The sequence below is a fragment of the Pithys albifrons genome, chromosome 21 (assembly GCF_047495875.1).
Source record: "Pithys albifrons albifrons isolate INPA30051 chromosome 21, PitAlb_v1, whole genome shotgun sequence".
In the NCBI taxonomy this organism is placed as follows: domain Eukaryota; kingdom Metazoa; phylum Chordata; class Aves; order Passeriformes; family Thamnophilidae; genus Pithys; species Pithys albifrons.
Window position 1 is genome coordinate 9,462,287 of NC_092478.1, and position 16,078 is coordinate 9,478,364.

General features: G+C 53.0%; 1 protein-coding gene across 2 annotated transcripts in view; it reads left to right on the forward strand.

Annotated features, from left to right (window-relative positions):
• Nucleotides 1-16,078, forward strand: part of CALN1 (calneuron 1) — a 151,343-nt gene that overhangs the window by 108,618 nt on the left and 26,647 nt on the right. For both annotated transcript variants that reach the window (XM_071575258.1, XM_071575259.1), the window contains exon 4: nt 1,982-2,094. In XM_071575258.1, the coding sequence (XP_071431359.1) occupies nt 1,982-2,094 (113 nt within the window). The remainder of the gene's footprint in view (nt 1-1,981; nt 2,095-16,078) is intronic.

The window sequence follows — 16,078 nt, forward strand, 5'->3', positions numbered from 1 at the left end:
GCCAGGAGGTGCCAGCAGCGTGTGGCACACGTGGGGCTGCAGGTGCTGAACAGGGGCCCTGGCACTGATCTGCTTCAGCCTGGTGCTTTCAGACTCTTCTTCCACCTGATAATTCAGCAGCTGCAGTTCCAGCTGAGCGGGGATAAAACACAACCAAAGGTCTCACAGCTGCTGATTCTCTTTCCAGACTTGAAGAAGGGCAAAATATATCCCCTCACATCAGTTGGTTTAATAATATGGACTGAGGGATTAAGATTAGATTAAGTGTTTCCAGAAGGTCTAGACACTGAACTCCCCCTGCTCAGACAAACAGGTATTTTTAAGACCCTCCAGCAGACAGGAATAGCCCCTTTTTTTTTTTTTTTGGCCATTTTCACGAGTAATGGCAGAAGTTCTCAGAGGGAAAAATTCCATTTGCCACAGAGCTCCCTCCCACAGGGAGCAGGGGCTGCAGCAGCTCAGCTCATTAGTGGCAGGAGCAGCCTCCTGTCCCTGCTGAGGGCTCTGAAGCTGTGCCTGCTCTGCATGCCGAGCACACAGACCCTTCCAGAGCTCATGGAAAGCTGGAATGAGATGCCTGCTGGATTTGCAATAGTCTGGCTCTCCTCTCTGTGTGGACTCCCTTCCTCTGGAGGATGGGGCTGGCCCTAAAGTGCTGCAGAGACCTGGTTGGCAGCCATGGGTGGAGAGGATGAGCCCTGGACGTGCTGCTGGCTCCTGTCCTCCTGCCAGAAGGGCTTCTTGAGCAGTGCTTTGCCTTCAGACTCTCCAGGGCTGGGGAATCACAGAATCCCAGACTGTTCTGAGTTGGAAGGACCCACAAGGATCATCGAGTCCAACTCTTAAGTCAATGGCCCACCCAGGGGATTGAACCCATGACCTTGGCATCATTACAACCAAGTTCTAACCAACTGAGCTCATCTCAGGGTCAACGACCTGTTCACCTCTGGTTGTGCAAGGCCTGGTCCTGTTTTGGGTGTGGATGTGCCACAACAGGGCCCATTGCTGGGGATGTCCAAGGGTTTGGGGCTGGAGGCACCATGAAGGTGTTGTGGGAGGTGTCCCGGGTGGTCCCAGCAGATCCAGAGCAGCAGGTTGGACACTGGCATTGAGGTGTCACAACAGCTGATCTCCACTGACAGTTCTCAATGGAGCCTTTTAAGGCCTTTCAGGGGCTTCAACCCCTGTCATTAAATAAATCACTTCACTGCAGCCAATTTTATGGGGTTTTCTTTTTGGTATTTTATTTCTCAGTCCTCTTTGTCATGAGTTACAGTTACCAGGGGGAGTTGTGGAGAGAAGGGAAGAGGAGCAGAAGAAGGGAGAGGAGCAGAAGAAGGGAAGAGGAGCAGAGAAGAAGGGAAGAGAAGCAGAGAAGAAGGGAGAACTATGTTTATATTAATATTTAAGCTGTCCTTGCACAAGAATATTCAAGTTTCAGGAGGGACTCTGTTCAGAGCTATTTTTTTCACACAGTTACACACAATCTTCAAACCCACACACACCATGCAAACCATCCAACATCATCCAGCTACAGCTAATTATGAAGTAATAGATATTTTCCCCAAAACTGGTAGATCTAAACAGTCTTAATGCAACTTATTTTAACTTTATAGAAGAGCTCTTTTGATGTTACTCTGTAGAGTTTCTGCAGCTTCTTTTCTTGCTTCTGCACCAGCTCAAGGTCTCCTGACAAATTCCATTCTTATCTGAGCAGCACCTGCAAACTTGTCCTTGGTTTGCCCAGCCTGGAAATGTCTGAACCCAACACTGAGGGATAACTCACTGGTGGCCCTGAGGGTTGTGTGGCACTGGCAGAGGTTGCCCAGAGAGGCTGTGGCTGCCCCAACTCTGGAAGTGGCCAAGGTTGGACAGTGTTTGGAGTCACCCAATCCAGTTGAAGATCCTCATTGCAGGGGGTTGTACTTGACGGCCCTTCCAAGCCAAACTCTGATTCTCTGATGATGTTCTTTCCTTCCAGGGGATGGCCAAGTGGATTTTGATGAGTTCATGACCATCCTGGGCCCGAAGTTGGTGTCGTCAGAGGGCAGGGATGGCTTCCTGGGAAACACAATAGACAGCATATTCTGGCAGGTAAGTGGACACTCTGGAAATGCAGCATTAGCCAACCATCAGCAGCTTCCAGAATGGATTTGTTGAGGAGCTGTCTTGGTTTGAGATAAGCAACTGCCAACCTCCCCAAGCACAGAGAGAAAAGCCTCCCTCCTAACACCAGGGAGAGGGAGGAAAAGAGAGGGGAAAGAAAAAAACACTTCGAACCACGTTTATACTAAAACTACATATATTTTTCACAGAAAGAAAGAGACAATTAGAAGAGAGTACAAATATACACTCACACAAGTTTGCAAAAACAAGTTCCCCACCTCAACTTCATAACGAACACACAAATTCTACTGTCCTAACTACACATTACTTAAGAAAAACCTTATTCCCCAGGGAGACAAACCCAAGCAGAAAGGAGAGACCCAGAACGGCACATTTTACTTTCCTGAGATACCCTGTGAGCCAGTGGTGGGCCTGGTCCTCTCCATCCCCCCTGGGACAGCATCGTGTGTCCTCCCAAGAGGAGGCTGAGAAGTGACTGCCTTAACCACTCCCACACTGGTTCCTACTGCCCTGGAGATGATGCCATAATGTGGGATGGAATACAAAATTACTGGCTAGAAGAGGTCAGCTGTCAGCTCAGCCCAGCTCAAGTCAGCTGGCAGCTTCAGCCTAGGCCAGACTTCAGAGCCCAAATCTAGGCCCACCTGGGTGAACCCATGACAGGAGCACAGGATGTTTTGCCAGGTGGGAATGCCTGTGGAAAGGGCACTGGGGTGTGTTGGGCTGTGTAAACCCATCCCGTGGGGCTGGAGGGACTTGTGTCCAGCTGAGCCTCGTGTGGGAGGAAGGGAAAGCCCTTCTTGGACACAACAAATCACTCAGATGTTTGGGCAACACCTTTAGGAGAATGGGGCCATGGGCTCAAGCTCTGCCAGGGGAGATTTAAGGTGGAGATGAGAAAAAAATCCTTTGCAGAGAGAGTGCTCAGGGATTGGAATGGGCTGCCCAGAGAGGGGGTGGATTCCCCATCCCTGGAGGTTTTTCAGCTGAGCTTGGCCGTGGCACTGAGTGCCATGATCTGGTAAAGGGACTGGAGTTGGACCAAGGGTTGGACTCGATGATCTCGGAGGTCTTTTCCAGCCCAATCCATTCTATGATTCTATGAAATTTTCTGTGGCTGGAAGTGGGAAGGCAGCCCAGCCTCATTCCCACCCTTCCCGTCCCTCCCTGATCCCCCTTGGACACCCTGCAGGCTCCCCAAACCCTCTGGCATGGCTCTTCCCACATCCCCACCTCCCTCAGGAGAAACCAGCGCTCTGGAGGCTGCGGATCATCTCCCTTAATTAAAGGCAAATGAAGGGAATTAGGTGTGAAGGAGCTGCCTCGGTGCTGTTGATGTTCTCTGAGCTTGGTGTGGCACTGAGTGCCATGATCTGGTAAAGGGACTGGAGTTGGACCAAGGCTTGGACTTGATGATCTCGGAGGGCTTTTCCAACCCAATCCATTCTGTGATTCTGTGATTTTGGAACTGAGTCTTAGAAGAGAAAAACATTGTGGAGTTGGGAGCCTTGAATCTGCAGGACTGATCTCAGCAACGTGCCAGAATGTGGGGGATGCTCCAGATGGAGCAAAGGGTGCTGAGAAGGTCATGTCTCCCTGGTGCTTCTGTGGTGGATTCCAGGCCCAGGCTGAGGACTGTGTTGTGCCAGGGCAGGTTTTGCCCACAGTTCTGCCCTGAGGTGGTTTGGAGCTGCCTTTGGTCAGCCTTGCAGTGTGATTTTAAACAGCACTGGAGCTTCCAGGGGAAGAGTCCAGGATGTTTTGGTGGGGATTAAAGGTCCCCAAAGCCACAGGGCTGCAGGTTTCTTGCCAATGGATGAAATGTGTGGCTTCCTGTGAGATTGCTGCTCATTTCATTGAGCCTTTGCTTGCTAAGAAACTTCAGCTGTTCCCAAGTTGAGAGGAATCACAAGAGCCAAACCTGAAAAGAAGCATTTCTGGCTTCTTTTACTGCCCTCCAGCACGTCCAGACTCAACTGGGTGGAGCTTTGTGAAAGTCGTTTTAAAGCCTTTTAAAAGCTTGTTCCTGGCCTGTAACAGAAATAACCCTGGAAATCCTGGTGTGGATTCCAGCCTTGGGTTGTCAAAGCAAGAGTTTGGTGCTGGTGAAGCCTCTGTGGTTTGTGACAAAGCTGGGGGGAGGTGAGGGCTGAAGGACACCAGGAAAGGCAGGACTGGAATGTTTTATTGCCTCCTTTGCACCTTGGGAGCCTCATCCCAGTCTGGCAGCAACAGGGAGGGCAGGAAGCACCATCCTGCCCCACTGAGCCTTCCAGACTCCCCTTCCAGACCCTGGAAAGCAAAAATCCCTGTTGGGAAAATCAGGTTTACAAGCAGAGCTCTCTGGTGGGGGAGCAGAGAAAGCTGGAGCCCTGTCTAAAATTCAGCCCTGGTGAACCTGCTGCTGTTCTGTGCCCCTCCAGCCCATGCCAGTGCCTGAGGTGGCTTTGCCCAGAGCAAGAGGGGCAGGGCAGGCACATGCTCTGGCTTTGGAGCAGCAGGACTGGGAATTCCAGTCTTACACTCCCAACACAGCAGCAAAACACACCTGGAAGATTTTGTGATGGGCCATTCACCTTCCTCTTTACCAACGAGCAGGTCCTGGTGCCCAGCTGGCATTTGCAGGTGTGGGTTGTAATGTGGACATGGGCAGAGGTGTTTTCATCCACATGGACCTGCAGAGGTGTGTTGGTTTAAAGGTAAATCAGCAGGAGAAATGAACCCAACACAAGAGAGATCATAAGGCAGAGTTACAATTTAATAACAATATTCCAAGAAATGCAATGGCACAAAGAGAAATTGGGTTTAACCCCCAAGCCCAGCAGTGTAACCCACCCCCTGGGGCACAAACACAGGGGGGTTTGGTGGCCCCTGTGCTGAGCCCCACGTGGTTCCCCCGAGTCCAAAGGCAAAGGAAGGGACAAACCTGTTGGTGCAGATGATGGCACAGTCTGGTGGAGAGTGGGGGGCTCCTCCTGGCCAGGGGCTGCTCCTCCTCTGCATCCAGTGAGTGGTTCCCCAAGTCCCCAAAGCCCAAGATTGTCCCCCCTGAGGTTTGGGTGGGAGCCCCCAGTGCCTCCCCCAGGGCAGGGAGTTCCACCCTGGGGGATCTGACTGTGGGAGTCAGGGGGGATTTTGGAATGGTTGGTGGCCCCTGAGCAGAGCTGAGCCCTCAGGTGGGTGTGGAGGTGCCAAGGAGTCCCTGCAGGGCAGTTCTCCCAGCTCCTCTGCCAGGCTTCTTTCCCAGCCAGCTGTTCCATGAACATCCCTGGGTTCTTCCTGCTCTGTTTCCAAAGGGTTTTCTCCTCCTTGTGCCAACTGTGTGCCAGGGGGAGCAGGATGTGCCCAGGCACAGACATCTGTAACTGCCTTAAATGCTTCAGACACTCCTAAACTACCTCAAATATTTATTCTGGCACACTCAGCTGCCTGCTCAGCATTGGGCAGCCCTGGGCAGGCAGGTGGGAGTCAGGAGGAGTTGGAAGGCTGGAAGCAGCCAGAGAAGTCCTGCTTTGGGGCAGACCCACCATGCCAAGCCTGCAGCTTTGATTTAACCCCCTCTTTGGGTGCTTCCAAGGGCTCTGCATTCGCCCAGAGTGGAATGTGAAGAAAAAAGTGCATGGCTGGGGTTTTTTGGAGCACCTGTTGAGGTTGGGGAAGAGGAAAGCCTGGCCCTGCCTGGGGGTGTTGGACCTCTCATTGTCTCTCTCAGCCTCTATTCCACCTTTTTCACAGAATCACAGAGTCATTAAGGTTGGGAAAGCCCTCTAAGACCATCAAGTCCATCCGTTGATCCAGCACTGCCACAGCCACCACTGCCCCATGTCCCCAAGTGCCACATCCACATGTTCTTTGAACACTTCAGGGATGGTGATCCCACCACTGTCCTGGGCAGCTGTGCCAGGACCTGACCAGCCTTTCAGTGAAGAAATCTTCCCAATATCCAACCTGCCCCTCCCCTGGCACAACCTGAGGCTGTTTCCCCTCTGTGTTTTTCTGCCCACCCTCCCTGAGCTGCTCCTGCTGCTGCTCCCACCCCTGTCCTGGAGCTGCTTTTCTCCTGGCAGCATTTTTGCAGGTCTAGGGGAGTTATTTTGATGTTTGATCAATTTTCAGCCATCAGATTTTTTTTTTCCCAAAAAGAACACGAGCCTGGTGCCAGTTATGAACCAAGGGCCATGTTTTGTGCCAGTGAGTTTGAGGCATTTCCACTGCAGGGCTGGGAAGAGCTTTAGCTCCAGAGCATCAAAGGAAAGGCAAACATCAGGATTGGTAAATATCAGCTCCTTTTTTTTTTGGCAAACACACTCCCAATCCCTCCACAGTTCCCTGCCAGAGCCAGAGAGAGGGATGAAAAGAGAGGGGGGAACTGAGATTTGATGTTCATTCACAGGTTTTGCTCAGATTGTTTCTAAGTGCAAAGACCTTCAGGCTCCAGAGTTCAGTGGTTTTGACAGGATGGAGTGTAGAGGATCTCCAGCCCTGGGGCTGAGGAACAGGACCAGGAGTAATAATAACCTTGGCTGACAGGCTTTTAATTAAAATAAACCTCTCTGTCTTGGCTAAAGTGCTTCTGGAAGTCAGAATGAGTCTGAATAGTTAAACAACAAGGTTGAAGCTGCATCTGGAGCAGAATAAATTCCATCCCCAGCAGCACTGATGAGATTATTTTGAAAAGTCAATACTTTGGAGGATGATCCTCTGAGAGGCCCAGCAGTGACTGGTTATTTTCCCTCCCCTTCTCCCCTCATGGAAGCTGCAGGGACCAGAGTTCCATCCTGGGCAGGGAGTTCTGGAGGCTTGAGGGGATGGTGGTGAATCCCCCACCCAGACATGGGACCCATTAGATGGCCCCCCAGATAATCCCCTGGTGTTCAGGAGGAGCTTCCTTATCCTGGGACAGACAAAGCTGCTGTGCAGGAGCAGGAGGAGCAGGACACCAATGCAGACCTTGGACATGGGGAGATGCTGCTCACAGCTGACGTTTCTCCACCGTAGAGGTGTCTCTGAGGTTTTGGGGGAGGCAGCAGAGGATTGGGGAGGTGGGTCCTGCAGAGGGAACAGCTCAGCAGCTGCTCATGTGTTCTGGGATTGGGAAGGTTCATTTCTCCAGGCTTCCCTTGGTTTTGCCAGTGGCAGGGATAGATTGTGGTCCTGGGAGGATGAGCAGGTGTGGCAGGGACAGCCCAGGGGCAGCAGAGCCCCCTGGGGTCACACACTCAGCAGAGGCACCAGAGGGTGTTCTGGGCCCTGCATGCAGAGGAGACAGAGCAAGAACCACCTCCAGCTGTGTGGTGTCACATCTGGCACGGGCTGGAGAGGGGTCGGTGGGAGGTGAGGGGGGATCAGAGCTCCTGGACACGGGGCAGAGGTGGGAAGTGGCTGGGATGGGACATGGGAGAGCCAGCTGGGAGCATGGGAGAGCAGAGGGACAGGGGTGGGATGGGAGATGGGAGAGCAGAGGGACATGGGTGGGATGGGAGATGGGAGAGCAGAGGGACAGGGGTGGGATGGGAGATGGGAGAGCAGAGGGACAGGGGTGGGATGGGAAGGGACATGGGAGAGCAGAGGGACAGGGGTGGGATGGGAGATGGGAGAGCAGAGGGACAGGGGTGGGATGGGAGATGGGAGAGCAGAGGGACAGGGGTGGGATGGGAGATGGGAGAGCAGAGGGACACGGGTGGGATGGGAAGGGACATGGGAGAGCAGAGGGACAGGGGTGGGATGGGAGATGGGAGAGCAGAGGGACACGGGTGGGATGGGAGATGGGAGAGCAGAGGGACATGTCTGGGATGGAACATGGGATAACCAGCTGGGAACACAGGAGAGCAGAGGGACATGTCTAGGATGGGACATGGGAGAACAGAGGAACGGGGGTGGGATGGGACAGGGGAGAGCAGAGGGACATGTCTGGGATGGGACGTGGGATAACCAGGTGGGAACATGGGGAAGAAGAGGGCCATGTCTGGGATGGGATATGATTGGGATGGGACATGGGAGAGCAGAGGGTTATGTCTAGGATGGGACATGGGAGAGCAGAGGGACATGTCTGGGATGGGACATGGGAGACCAGAGGGACATGGGTGGGATGGGACATGGGAGAGCAGAGGACCATGTCTGGGATGGGACACAGTGGATCCATCTGGGAACAGAGGAGAGCAAAGGGATGTGGTTGGGATGGGCTATGGATGGGATGGGCTATGGATGGGATGGGATATGGTTGGGATGGGCATGGGATAGCAGATGGACAATGCTGGGATAGAACATGGGAGAGCAGAGGGCCATGTCTAGGATGAGACATTAGAGAGCAGAGGGACATGTCTGAGATGGGACATGGAATAACCAGGTGGGAACATGGGGGAGAAGAGGGCCATGTCTGGGATGGGATATGGATGGGATAGGATATGATTGGGATTGGACAGGAGAGAGCAGAGGGACATGGGTGGGGTGGACACAGAGATTTCACACCACCACCCTCCACCACACCCCCCCCCCAGCGTGGGCACTGCTGCCTCAGTGCCTGCTGTGCCCATCCAGAACCCTGTGTGAGCTGTCACTGCAGACACAGGAGTGTCCCTGGGGACAGATCTGGGCTCTCCTGCTCTGGTCAATCAATTAGTGCTTTAATAGAGTGAAATGAAGCAGAACATGTGTGGGAGCCTCGGTGGCCCAGAGGGGGGTGAGGACAAGCTGTGGGGGGAGGGAGCAGGTAGAGGGGGCCATGGAGAGCCTCCAGCAGCACTTGGCTCTCTGCAAAGGTTCTTCTGCTGAGAGGGGCTTTTTTCTTCCTGAAGTTCCCTCAGTAAACCCACTGCAGTCTCTCCCCATGTGTGAGTTTCCTCCTCTTGTCCCTGCAGAGGAGTTAATTTAATGATGGTAATTGAGCCTTGTTGCAGAGAAATTGTGTCTCCTTGTGCCATTTCATGTGGTAACAGGTCCAGATGCCCCTCCAAACCTCCTCCCTCCCCCTCCTCCTCCTCCTCAGCTGGTGCAGCCTCCCTGTGCAGGTGGAGGGTGTTGCTGAACCACATTTTACATCCTACACCACAGGGGTTTTTGCTGCTGCTGCTACTGAGCTGCTCTGCTGCAAACACCTCTTGGTTTCAGGATTTCAGGTGCTGCTGTTTCAGCTTTTCAAAGAACCTTCTCAAATGGACTTTTGTAGAGGAGGAGGAGAGATGGGAGGGTGGGCAGGCCCTGGCACAGGTGCCCAGAGAAGCTGTGGCTGCCCCAGCCCTGGGAGTGTCCAAGGCCAGGCTGGACAGGGCTTGGAGCAACCTGGACTGGTGGGAGGTGTCCCTGCCCATGGCAGGGGTGGGATGAGATGAGCTTTAAGGTCCCTTCCCACCCAAACCATTCCATGATTCCAGGATTAGTGCCCATGTAAATGCCCTCCCTCTTGGTGACTTCTTTGAGGTTCAAATCAGGAAATGCTGCAGGTGAAAGTTGGAGTGGAAATTGGATGAGTGGGGTCAAGGATGGACAACTGCAGCTGAACCACTGCACATCCCCACCCATCCATGTCCTCTTCCACCAAGCAAACCCCTCAGTGTTGGAATAATGTGGGTTTCTGCTTCTTGCTTGTTGTACCTGAGACTCCTTAAAGTGATTTCCACAGGAAAAAAGTTCCTTTTTTCTTCAAGATCTGCCCTTTCTTGGCTTTCCCAAGCTGGATGCTACCAAACCAAAGGAATGGCTGAAAACCTTGGCATTGCCTGTTCCACAGAAACCACCAGAATTGGGGCTGGGAGCCAAGGCAGACACCTTTGCCCATCCTGGGCTCTGCTCAGCTGAGTCCTCACATTCATCCAGGGCATCCCTGGCTCCAACATCCTGTCTGTGCTTCTCAGTTCAGGAATTGAACATGTCCTGCCACAGCTGCTCCTGCAGTTTTGGTCTGATGTGTTGTCTCCTTGGACACAGATTTAAAATGGGAGACTTTGCAGGTGGGGGCAGGAGCTTGGGTGGCTCTGGCCATGGGACTGGTGTGGGTGGTGGGCAGGTCATGCCAGCTGACCTGGGACACTGCTCAGAGTGCCCTTTGGAGTTAAAAGAGAGAAAAAGCCTCTTCTGGAGTGCAGCTCAAGGATCTGCTTCAGGATCAACCTGATGCAACTCCCTGGGAGGGGCAGAGGAGGGGCAGGCACTGAGATCTGCTCTGGGGGACCAGGGACAGCACTTAGGGAATGGCTGGAGCTGTGTCAGGGCAGGGACAGCACCCAGGGAATGGCTGGAGCTGTGCCAGGGCAGAGACAGCACCCAGGGAATGGCTGGAGCTGTGCCAGGGCAGGGACAGCACCCAGGGAATGGCTGGAGCTGTGCCAGGGCAGGGGCAGGTTGGATCTCAGCAAAAGGCTCTTCCCCCAGAGGGTGGTGGGCACTGCCCAGGCTCCCCAGGGCAGTGGGCACAGCCCCAAGGCTGCCAGAGCTCCAGGAGGGTTTGGATGATGCTCTGGGGCACAGGGGGTGACTCTTGGGGCTGGGCCTGGGCAGGGCTGAAGGTTGGACTGATGGTCCTGGTGGGTCCTTCCCAGCTCAGCACACCTTGTGATTCTGTGCCATGGGTCAGTGGTGGCCTTGGCAGTGCTGGGGAATGGTTGGACTTGGTGACCTCAGAGGGATTTTCAACACTGATGACTCTGTTGATGAGTCTGTGACTGTCTGAGATTCTCCATATGACAATCTAATGATTCTATTTTGCCATTTGCTCCTTCTCAAACCAAGGGGGCAAAAGGATTTTCGTATGAAATGTCGATGAGCCCAAAGGAACTGATTCAAAGTGTGACCCAAACCTGTCCTGGCACTCCAGAGCTGCTTCTGCAGAGCTGAGGGGGATCTCTGCTCTCTGTGCTCAGGGACAGCACCCAGGGAATGGCTGGAGCTGTGCCAGGGCAGGGACAGCACCCAGGGAATGGCTGGAGCTGTGCCAGGGCAGGGGCAGCACCCAGGGAATGGCTGGAGCTGTGCCAGGGCAGGGACAGGTTGGATCTCAGCAAAAGGCTCTTCCCCCAGAGGGTGGTGGGCGCTGCCCAGGCTCCCCAGGGCAGTGGGCACAGCCCCAAGGCTGCCAGAGCTCCAGGAGGGTTTGGATGATGCTCTGGGGCACAGGGGGTGACTCTTGGGGCTGGGCCTGGGCAGGGCTGAGGGTTGGACTCCATGATCTCTGTGGGTCCCTCCCAGCTCAGCCCAGTCTGGGGTTCTGTGAAAATGAGCCAGGATGATGCTGCAGGTCCCTCCAGAGATGTCCTGCAGTGTCCAACAATCCCCCACAAAGCTCAGGAGAGAGCCCAGCAAGGTCCGTGGTGGAGCTCGTGGAAGTGCCCCAGTTCTGAAGCACAGAGTAGGAGGCAGTTGCTTTCCCCAGAGGAGAGGTGGAGGGAAAACAATCACACAACAATGATTTGCATGTTTTTAATCTCTTCCTACTCCTGCTGAGTGTGTTGGTTTAGATGTTTTCCCCCGAGGTGGGTTTGCTTGGGGGGTTATGAGTAGAAGGCGTCGCTGTCAATCCATCGTGGAGCTCCAATTCCTCCCAACTTTTGGAAGTGACAGAGCAATGAACAGACAAATGAAGTCAAGAGAGGCCTTTTAGAGGAGCTGACTGTGATCAGAGCTGGCAGCTCCATGGAGGTGCCAGAACCCAAAGCTCCCAGGAACTCTGAGCCCCTGTAGGGATGAACCCCTGAAGCTCAACTTCCACCACGTGTGTCCTTTGCATTACGGGGCAATTGAGCTGATATTAATATTTCTTAGAGTTGGGATGTAGGCACAGGTTCTCCTGAAACTGGCCAGGCTTTAAACTGCCAAAGGGTGGGATATTGGGGAGAAATCCTTCCCTGGGAGGGTGGGCAGGCCCTGGCACAGGTGCCCAGAGAAGCTGTGGCTTCCCCATCCCTGGGAGTGTCCAAGGCCAGGTTGGACAGGGCTTGGAGCACCCTGGGCTGGTGGGAGGTGTCCCTGCCCATGGCAGGGGGTGGCACTGGATGATCCTCCAACCCAAACCATTCTGGGATTCCAGTGCTGCTGATGCTGCTTTTTTAGTGCATTTTTTCAGTTGCAGTGGTGAATTTTTCCCTCTGCAAACCCCCTGCAGATCTCCCTGGGTTCCCTTGGGGTACAGATGGTCCTATCACAGACCCACAGACTGTGCTGAGCTGGAAGGGACCCACAGGGACCATCAGTCCAACCCTCAGCCCTGCCCAGGCCCAGCCCCAAGAGTCACCCCCTGTGCCTGAGAGTCACTCCATGTTCTTATTCACACAAAGTCATGACAGACCTTCTGAAGAGACTTTGCCCACAGGGCTGTTTGCATCCTCCCTGCCCACCTCTGGCTGCTTTCACAACCTCCAGGCCTGTCTTGCTTGTGCCATTTGCTCCATATCTAAATTGCTCCTGCAATTCAATCTCCATTCAGTTAATTTAACACCTGGAAAATTAAACCCCGTGTTTGGAGAGTGTTCCTGAGTTCAGAGCAGAACTGTTGGGTGTTGACCTCGAGCAGACACTGCAGTTCTGCTGTCTCAGAGATGATGCCCCACCAAGGGCCCCCAGGAGCCAAGGAGAGCATCACTTTTGGAGGCAGCAGATGCTCTGCCAGCCCTTGGCTGCTTTTAATGTGCCCCAGAGCAGTTGTTAGAAAGCTGAATGGGTACTGGAGTGCCAGTGAAGCCTCTTGTCACTCCCCCTTGGCATTCTCTGTGGTGGTGTCAGCAGTTTGCCCATCATGGTTCTGTTCCCAAACACATCCTTGGGATAAAGAACCCTCTAAAACTCATTTTTAGTGCCAGAAAGCAAAACATTCCTTTCTTCACAGGGGCAAACAAAACTCCTGCTCCCCACAAACACCAAGACACTTCTTCATCTATTTCCACATTTTTAACCAATTAATCCTCATTGGTTCTAAATCACACAATTCTCTTTCATTAATTAATATTCTGCTTTCTATTGGTTATGGATTTCTCACTTTCTGTAGTAAAGGGCCCATAATTTTTGGCTTTTTAGTGTCTTTTTCCCTCGAAAGGGACATTCCATCACATGTATTGAATCTTTGTTGGTCTTCATCTTTACCTGCTGGTTCCTGCACCAAGTCCTTGTGGTTCTGCATTCCAGTTGTCCACCTTCAGCAGCCCCTCTCCCTGTCCCTTCTGTCCAGTGAAGCAGATCAGGGACAGCTTAACTCACAGTTTTAATCCCTTTCCCAAGTGTGTTCTCACAAAAGTAGCTTGTGACAACATTTTGCTAAAGGTTAAATGCTGCCTAAAAGTCATCCAGGGCCTAACACACCATCTGTAATTAATTAAAACCATTTAAAATTAAAAAATTGATGACTCTCCCAACGGTGCCAGCGCTGCTGTGCCAACACACCCTCAGCGGTCACTGGGCTGGTCCTGCCCCACCTCACCTGCTCTCTGTGCCCTCCCTGCCATGGCATTGGTTCCTCTGCCCACACAGTGGGGCTGGGATGCTCCTGTGCCCACCTGGGCACCTCTTGGCATCCCAATATACAGCACAGCCCTTGCCTCCCCTGCACTGTGCCTTCAGCAACGAGGCTGGAGAAGGGACTGGAGCACAAGTGCTGTGGGGAGAGGCTGAGGGAGCTGGGGGTGTTCAGCCTGGAGAAGAGGAGGCTCAGAGGTGACCTCAGCACTGTCTGGAACTGCCTGAAGGGAAGTTCTGGCCAGGTGGGGGTTGGTCTCTTCTCCCAGGCACTCAGCAATAGGACAAGGGGGCACGATGGGCTCAAGCTCTGCCAGGGGAAATTGAAGTTGGAGAGCAGAAAAAACTTCTTTGCAGAGAGAGTGCTCAGGGATTGGAATGGGCTGCCCAGAGAGGGGGTGGATTCCCCATCCCTGGAGGTTTTTCAGCTGAGCTTGGCCGTGGCACTGAGTGCCATGATCTGGTAAAGGGACTGGAGTTGGACCAAGGGTTGGACTCGATGATCTCAGAGGTCTTTTCCAACCCAATCCTGAGAGACCACTGGGGGATGATTCTCCTTCTTCCTGGCCTGGCAGTGAGTCTTGGCAGGGCTTTCCTCTCCAGGGCTGTTGGGAGCCTCCCAACACCCTGAGTCCAACACGAATTTTTGCTGCAATGCTCACTTGGAACCTTGCAGTCAACTGGGAGAGGTTTCAGGAGGCAGCCAAGTGCCTTTAGTTGCCACCACTTGTTTATGTGGTTGGTAGAGCAGCCAAGGTGCCAGGGGGCTCCTGAAGAGGAACACAGAGCCTTTTTTCCTCCCTGGTCTTCAGCAGCTGTTGCAAGTTCTGCCCTTTGGTCCTGCTTTATTTCAGATGTTGCCATTCTGGGTCAAACCAGAAGTTTTTCTGAGCCCCACACATGGACCAAAAGGCTCTTTCTTCTCCCCAGAATTCACCTGCAGTCTGACAGGAAGGTTCTCAACCCCCAGCATTGACTTGGATGGACACTGAGTGGTCCTTCATGGTCAAAACCTGGAGTTGTTGGCACTGGAGGCCACTCAATACATCAGATGATGAGTTGTCTCTTTGAGCAGAGCTCAGACTCTCAGCACCACCATCGAGTTGTTGCTTGGATTTAAAGCCCAGAGTTTCTGGCAAGGGCAGCACAGAGACACCAAGGCAGGTGCTGGGCCTGGATCTCTCCTTGGGAGGTGCAACCAGGAGAAGGGCACCTCAGGTGTGGCACCTCATTTGGAGCCATCCCTGGTGGCTTCACTCTCTTCTCCCATCCCTGGGAATAACATTAAGCACAGCTTAGGCTGATCATCACCATTCCAGGGGTATGACCATCCCAGATGGAGCCTTCAGTGCCACCAGTCACAGGCAGCAACTGGGTCAGGATGTGGGAAGCACCTCTGGATGCTACAAGGGCAGCAGAAGTCCCCACCTTCCATGAGAAGAACAAGCAAACATGGAGTGACACCCAACCTTTTCCACCCTGGGTGTCTCTGGAGCTCTGAGCTGGCTGGTACCACTGAGGATTGAGATCTCCAAGGGATTTTTAGCAGGCAGAGCTGTGGAAATGCCAGCAGGGCCCTCAGGAGCAGTGAAAACAGCAAGTGGAAAGCTTGGGAAGGTTGAGAAGGGAACAGGGGGAAAAGCACAGCTTGGATGTCGTTGGGTTCTGCTGCAAAGCATCTTGGAAGGAGGATGGTGGGATGGGAGAAGAAGAAGAAGGAGGAGGAAGTTCACAAATTCCAGGTGGTGCTTTCTCAAGAGGGAAACTTTGGGGTGGAGAAAGATGACTGGGGAGTGATAGAATTTGGGAAAGCGATGGGTGGATCTGAGAAGGGCTCAAGTGAAATGAGAGGAGACAGTTTCAGAGCAAGCAAAAGGAGAAGGTTTCTCCTGCAGGGTGTGAAATTTCTTGGTAGCACAAGTTTTATGTGTTAGAAGTTTGCAGAACTCCCAGAAATAACTTGGCAAATTATTCACTCAAGGTCTCTCTTCTTCCATCTTGGGATTTTTCTCCTGACATTTCCTTTTGTCCATGCAAGTGTCCCTCCACAGGTTGTTACACCCACTTGGAGGACCCCTCCTTCCCAAAGAAAGAGGTGGCACTTTGGGCAATAATCAAATCCAGGATTATGCCAAGAGCATAAAGAGTTGGAATGTGGCCACCCACAGAAAGGCCAAAGCCACCTGAGATAACCAACAAATGAAATATTTCTTGATGTCTAAAGGCAACATGATGGTCTGACCTGGTGACGTTGCTTGGACTGGCACTTTGGATCCCCAGAAGACTCAGCAAACCTGAGCTCTGCTGCAAATCCCTCTTCTTCCTCACCCCCATTTGTCACCTGTGGGGTTATTTCTGAGGTGTTTGCACAAACCCACCCGATTTATAATGAGCAGGTGCTCACACAGCAAACTATTAGAAAGCAATTAGCTGAAGGAAATTTATCCAAGCTGCTGACAGAGCTGATCCAAGGAATGTCAACCTGCTCTTGATGGAGGCAAGTCAGATTCCAGAG